The sequence below is a fragment of the Lactuca virosa genome, chromosome 9 (assembly GCF_052849685.1).
Source record: "Lactuca virosa cultivar CGN04683 chromosome 9, Lactuca_virosa_CGN04683_v6, whole genome shotgun sequence".
Taxonomy (NCBI): Eukaryota; Viridiplantae; Streptophyta; class Magnoliopsida; order Asterales; family Asteraceae; genus Lactuca; species Lactuca virosa.
The window spans coordinates 50,042,398-50,049,983 of NC_136434.1; the positions used below are offsets into that span (position 1 = coordinate 50,042,398).

Here is a 7,586-nt window from a genome sequence, read left to right on the forward strand (position 1 = left end):
ATGAGACCATTTAGAAAATAAACATTATAAAACATTTGAATATTTATATTGCGTACTATCCGTCGCTATAAATTATTAAACAATATATATTGTTTTACATATAAACATGTAAATAAACTTTGAACAAAATCATAATTGAAAAACAGAATGAATATTGAAAACCAAGAACCTCCCATTAATTCAAATTAAACATTTGAAATTCGAAAATGACCAAACAAGTATCATTAACAATAGCTAAAACTAACACTAAATCAAAATTATACAAACTTTTATTCTTAAACAACCTAAATATAGAACGATTTTCCATGTATAACTTGTAAAAGCGAAATCAAGTAAAGACAAAACTACCCCTGAATGAACTAATGAGCAGCCAACTTAATCATTGGCCAGTTGTAGAATACATTTTCTATTTATTTATGAATCCATTGTATGTGTTATTGTTGTCGCCTCATATTGGAACTATGAATCGACAAACCATGCAAAAACTTTGTGTACCCAAGAAAACTAAGCTTTCCATCACTACTTCTAATCCAATCCTTCAGTATCAAGTAACCAGATTCCCCCACATTCATTTCCTGCATCAAATTTCTCACAATACCATACTCAAGAAACCAACAATCAAGAGAGTAGTATAAACAAAGAGGTTTAAACTTAAAAATAAGCACCTGTGCTAATGCATCTATAGAAATAACACGGTTTCCTTCAACTTCAAAGTACTGAAAAGCCAATTTTGCAATCGTTTCCCATTCTTCAAGAGCCTCAAGTTGATATGGGCTTATTGCAGCAGCAGAAAACTCTTCAAATGTCATTTGAGTGTAAGATAAGGGCTTCATCTACAATCATATATAGAATCCATATGTTGTTATCATGGGTCAAATGCAAGAAAGTCAAACTCTTTGTTGTAATAAGCCCAAATGTTGTTTTACGGTTTTACCTTATCTAAGATATCAAAGACCCGTGATTCTTTCATGGCAGGAGTTGAATGTTTCACAAGAGCCTACACATTTAGAGCCAAATTTGTTTACATTTGTGGAAATAGAATCGATTTGGACTCATTTTAGAGTTTTGGGTTCATAAAAAACAAACCGTTTTGAAATTGTCCAAGGAAACACACCCATCTTTTGGTTCCAATAGATCAAACTGAGCACTTAAGTATCTCAGCTCATCCTTACTTAAAGCTTTTGAGAGAGCCTACAAACATATCATCAAGAATTAAACAAAAAAACACTATGCAATTTGTCCAAATTTAAATTCGATTTTCAATTATATACCTTTAATGCAGCACGCCTTAAAGGTGTAGCTCGAACATACAACTTGACCAATTTATACACCATAATGTCCAATGGCACTCCATGCTTTTCTTCTTTCAACCATGGATGAGCTGCAAATGACATATGAACAATTCAACACATGTTATTAATGTTTCAGATGATCGATTTTTAACGAAACTTATATAAAATTTATCAAAATATATATACATCTTACTCAAAGCTTGGGAAGCAGTCATTCGTTTTCTATGGTCTTTGTTAAGTAATCTTTTGACAAAATCTTTGGCTTCTAGGGATACAGAAGGCCAAGGTGATCCATTAAGATTAAGATCTGCCCTTACCACTGAACGAAATATACCCGATTCAGTTCTACCATAAAAGGGTCGACTTCCACATAATAATATGTATGTTATAACACCAATACTCCACATGTCAGCTTCAACATTATATGATCTATGGAGCACTTCAGGTGCAACATAGTATGCACTTCCAACAATATCAGTCAGACGTTGATCTGTAGATAAATAGAAACCAAATTACACACTTGTTTTTAGGTTTTAACTTATAATCGTCTTTTATTATTAAAAAAAAAAAAAAAAAAAAAGTAACTTACCTGGTCTAACAAAGTCGGATAAACCAAAATCTATAACCTTCATTGGAGAATCTTCGTCTTTTGTACTAAAAAGAAAGTTCTACCCAAAGCATTATCGTGTTAATATGAAGCTAAAAACAACATTGGATTGTTCCGAATGAGATTAAATTAAAAAATAATAATGATAATCGTATGTATATACAACGGATACCTCTGGCTTTAAATCACGGTGGACAACTCCTTGTAGATGAATAAATGAAGCTGCATTTAGTATTTGCATGACGATTGATTTAGCATCATGTTCTGTATATCTTCCACCCCTGCAAAAAGAAAAGTGTAAAAATTAGAATCCATATGCAGATTAGTTGTAGGAATAGCAACAAGAATTAATAGATTCAAGTACTTAACCTGGATAATATTCGATCTAGAAGCTCTCCCCCTTGGCACAATCTGTTTGACGAAAGTATTGTTATAGATCGGAATCAAGCTGTGGGAATTATTGTAGAATATGTTCATGTATAATTAAGGCCATGAAAAAAGAGGTGTACATGTTAATTTGACTTACTCCATGACTATGTATACGTTATGATCATCTTCAAATGCATCATAGAACTGGACCATGTGTTGATGCCCTGATAAGCCTTTTAATAACGTTACCTCCCTACGTACATCTTCAATCGATATAGCCGTTGTCATCTGTACAATGTAGCCAATTATTTAGCAACAATTTAGTGAACAAGGGAGTGAATTCATCAAGAACATTCAATAAAGTGCAGCAATATATTGAATTTGATACAAAATTAAAGTGCGTAAAGCCAAGAATTCATCAAAGTACCTTAGATTTGGAAATGATTTTGACTGCAACAAACTGGTCTTTTAGAGCTCCTTTTTTACACTTCGCTCGACAAGTATGGCCGAAATGCCCTCTTCCTATTTCCTTTCCCAACTCATATTTGGCCCGGAAGTTTCTCGGAAACCCGAAATGTTTATCCAGCGGTGGCTCTCTCTCCTTCCTGTCGTCTTCTTGTATGGCAGCCGGCTTTTCTTTTTTAGTCTCCCGCCGTTTCCGTATCGCCGACATGATCGGTTTTGCCGGGGACGGAGGTGGGAAAGGCCATTTGAACGTTCTCCTTGGTGTCCCCGCCGGTGATGGAGTCGCCCCAACTCCCTCCGGGTACGGGATCTGCCCTGGACTCCCGGTGTAAGAGTGAAGTGGAGTGTCGCTACTGGAAGCACCGTTGCTCACTTTACCAACCGAGCTGCTTAGAGACGGCGGTTTGTGTTGAATGTGGTTTCTGCCAGCGGCGGTTGATCCATGGTTAACATCGTCTTTCAGGGCTGAGGCTGCGACGGTGCCTTTGCTGCAGCAATGCCCCATTACTGGCAACAATGACTCCGTCCGGCGAAAGATTCTTTTGAACTTTTACAACAATTTCAGGATCATTTAACGGCGAACATAGAACATCACGTATGCATACATTTATAGCATTTTTTATGTAGATGATTTCAATGGAGATACAGAAACATTCCAATCTAGATGCCATTTTAATGTGAGTTTTATCGTCGACAGCGAAGACATTTAATTTTTGAAGCTGCTTAACATTAAAACAAGCCTCTACCCACAAAAGACGAATTCAATGTTGATCTATCCGACCCGATCCGACCCGTCGTATTTTTGTTATTGTCTTATATGGTTATGTTGGAAAAAACCGTTTGTGACATCAACTTATTATTATTATTATTATTATTATTATTATTATTATTATTATTATTTTAAACAGTATCAACTAGGAAGATGTATAGTAAGTTCGGAGTTTTAGAAAAAATTGTTTTATAAAGTTATTTACTTTACTTATGTCGCGTGAATTGTTGTTATGATGAATTGTTGCAAACCTCCCATCTTATTTGACAACTCAAACATTTAAACTTTCAAGATCTTATTCTGACTGCAATTGAACTTTTTAACATTATAATTGGATTTATTAAACTATTTTTAAGTATCTCATGTGAGGGGATGTTTTAATTTGTAATTTACATTGTTATGAATTATGTTTTATTGAACAAATATTCATGATTACAATACAATAAAATTATTTTAGTGGGTTAGAATAGTCGATTTACATAACAACCAATAATGTCTATTGTATTTTTTTTTGACATTTTATGATATGAAGTACATTCTCTACATTTGTTAGTGAGTATAAATTGTTGTATTTTTTATGTTAGTGAGTATAAATTGTTGTATTTTTTATGTTAGTGAGTACTAATTGTTGTATTTTTTATGTTAATTAGTACTAATTGTTGTATTTTTTTTTCTTATATGGAGTCATGAACCACACAACTATGCATCATTTTGCATCATCAATCGGCTAGTCCCCTTTGTTTGTATAATGTCTTTTACTTTGTTTTTTTTAAGAGAACTTTGTTCTTTTTCTTAATTCGTATATGGTTGACTATAAAACTTTAAAGGAACGTGATTAATATAAAATGAAATTTGAAATTTTGATAAACTAAGGGAAAAATACAAAGCATTTGAAAAATGGGTATTCATAATGGAATTAGTGTATCGTGGCATACATGGATTTGTTTGTCGAGTATTATCATTAAGGATATACGACGAGCCTTGTGAGAAATTACAACACATATTTAACCTGATCATCAAAGACGAACATGATCATATATTCATTAAATTGGTTATACGATTAGTGATGTTAGTTTTTTGCAACAAACCTAAAAATTATCAACTCCAAGGATATTTGGTTGAAGGGAGTTAGAACTGATCTGGAAATAAAGAAATGATGATTAATTTAATGTTTGTTTTGTCAAATATCTAAGTTGTTTAAATAACGCCGAAATCCGAGTTATAACGAAGAAGTTATTATTTGTCGAAGTTTTACGGCGAAACCGGCACGACACCGCGTAACGTAAAAAGTGAATTTTTGATAAACTAATTTTTAGCCTTAGATATCTAAATGAAAGTTGTAATATACGTTAAACCAAAAGTGTGCATAAAAAGAACTTCAAAATCTGACTTCGTATGAGAAAGTTATGATTTTTTTCTAAGATTTGGCATAGCAGTGCACAGCCCGAAATTCGAATTTTAGATCGATCGATTTTTGGCCAACACAACCTAAATGAGAATTGAATATCTCATTAATAGTAGCGCGACAGTAAAAAGACAGACGAAAACGGATGTCGGATGAAGAAGTTATGAATTTTTAACAGACTTTTCCTCTCCCGGCCTGTTAAAAATATAACTTTAAAAATAAAGTCAAAATTAGCCGACGGAGTCTAAATGAAAGTTGTAGAGTACGTCTGCACCTACGCGTGGATGTATAAAGCGTCAAAAACGGAGTTCGTATGAACGAGTTACAAATTATAATAGCATATTTACGTATTAAAATAAAGTATAAATCATATATACGTACACATATATATACATATGTATATATCATTAAAAAGGTATCGACGATGCGGTCATTATAAGACTAGTGTTGAATACTCTCGACATTAGTTTAGTACAAATATCGTTAAATCTATTTAAAATAGTATTATGAATGAGTGTTTAGTCGTTTATATAAACTATAAGGTCATTAAGTAATTATGGAGGGTAGTTTTGTAAATTCAATTACTATAAATAAGAGCCTTGGGCTCTCATATTTCTTGCACCATTCTCTTGATTCAATAGTCTTTCTCTTCTTATCCCCCTAGCATTTCGGTCCCTCGTGATTCGACTTCTCTTTCTGTAGTTTTAGTATAGTAAGGTGAGCGCTGAAGCGCTGCACGAATCTTTCTTAGAAAGATTCAGCGACGAAATTCTGCCCCTGCAGAGCTCGGCTCCTAACTAAAACCCCCTTGTAAGTAAGTTATGCTTACCCTATTTTAAATATAGTTTATATTTAAAATTAGTATTGTTATTATGAACTTATAATAAATATTTGAGCTATTATTATGACTTATATAAGTGTCGTTATAATATCTTTTTAACTACTCGCGGTACGGGGAATCTGGTTTAAAGGGCCGTATAGGGTTGTTGGATTTCAGAAGTGCTATATGCCAAAATGGTCCTGCCCTCCGGTGTTTTATGTCTGGCCCCTGTCTGTACATAGTGATTGGAAAATATTGTTTAAACGCTTATATAATAATAATAATAAGACTAATAATTAGTCACAGTAAATATTAGACTAAAATCTAGTGGTAATAATACTAGGTTTCGTCGAAGGAAATTATTTTAAAGTAAACGAAGCGCTGTCCGAGTACCGAGTCACCACCTTATCAAGTGAGTGCATAGTTACTTTCATCTTACACATAGATATGAAGTATTTTATATAAATTACGTGCTATGTGTGCATATTATCTGTATACTTGTTATCTATGATGGATGAACGATTTTATACATGTTTTAAATGATTTAAACTGTATATGTATTTTATATCTACAAAATATGTTGGGTAAAACATGGGTAGATGAATGATGAGGGATGAAAGCTGATATAGAGGAACATTGGCAGTATGGACATAGTGCCCTATAGGTGAACATTGGCAGCAATGGACCTAGTACCCTATAGATGAGCATTGGCAGCTGCGCCACAACCTGTAGATGTTTTTAATCTACTCTAAACATCCTAGCAGCTGCACTCTAAGGATAGTATCGGCAGCTGCGCCTAATAGAGAACATCATAACCCTAGCAGCTGCGCCCAAAGGACAATTTCGGCACCTGCGCCTAATAGAGAATGTCATAATTCTTGCAGCTGCGCCTAAATGATAATATTGGTAGCTGTGCTTAATAGATAATATTGGCAGTTGTGTCATTGGCAACGATGGACTTCGTGCCTACTCCTTAGGACAATCCTTAGGACTGAATGAGTGAACGATAAATGATTCTTAGGGGAGATCCTTAAGAAATAAAGAAGATAATGGGGATGGGTAATTGGGTTGATTGTTTAATGATTAAACATAATTATATTATTGTGGGTTGAAAACCCTATGTACTCACCAGGTTTCCCAACCTGACCCACTCAAGCTTATTTGTATCACAGGTGTCGATATGAAGCTACTTTACACTGAGAGATTTAAAAGAGATGTAGATCACTAGTGTAAATGAATGTAAGTTCTGTTTATGCTTATGTTTATGTATTGACGACGACATCTCAAATGTTTTAAATGAATAAAATACATTTCTTCGGAAATGCTTTGATAAAGTATTTATCATGTATTTTCTGGGAACAAATTCTGCAACATTTTTATTAAAAGGGTACTCTGATTTTTATAAAGCATAAACAAAATCGGTCTTTTCTGGCCGTGAAAATGGGGATGTCACAATATAGATTATGAGATGAGGGTGATAGGTGTAACGACCCAAATTTTACAAAGGAATTTTTCATTTTTAATTAGTCAACCATTTTCTTAAAACATAAAGATTCCAATAATCGTTTTCAAAACCATCAACATTACAACATTATTATTTTCAAAACATCAGAGTGTCCCCCAAACCAGATCGGAAAAGAGAGATAGAGTGAACGCCGCATCATCACGCCTTGCCTTTACCCTTGGACTCAGAAGTACCTAAAAACAAATCCACAAACGGTAAGCTGAAAGCTTAGTGAGTCCCCCAGAGCATACCCCACACAAACCACATAACATATTAGCTATAAAGCTACCTCTACACATATCACATGTCAATTAGCCATGGAGTTATCCCTACCGTTAGCCACAAAGGCTATCTC

At 34.0% G+C, this 7,586-nt stretch overlaps 1 protein-coding gene across 1 annotated transcript; it reads right to left on the bottom strand.

Annotated features, from left to right (window-relative positions):
• Positions 1-207: 207 nt before the first annotated feature.
• Positions 208-3,431, bottom strand: LOC145138355 (CDPK-related kinase 4-like). The gene is made up of 11 exons (XM_079072452.1): positions 2,696-3,431; positions 2,426-2,556; positions 2,269-2,310; positions 2,072-2,180; positions 1,882-1,960; positions 1,486-1,782; positions 1,272-1,381; positions 1,087-1,191; positions 935-997; positions 666-833; positions 208-575 (listed from the first exon to the last, which is right to left on the bottom strand). The coding sequence occupies exons 1-11, from the start codon at positions 3,236-3,238 to the stop codon at positions 435-437; spliced, it is 1,788 nt and encodes a 595-aa protein (XP_078928578.1). The 5' UTR covers positions 3,239-3,431; the 3' UTR covers positions 208-434.
• Between the last annotated feature and the right edge of the window lie 4,155 nt (positions 3,432-7,586).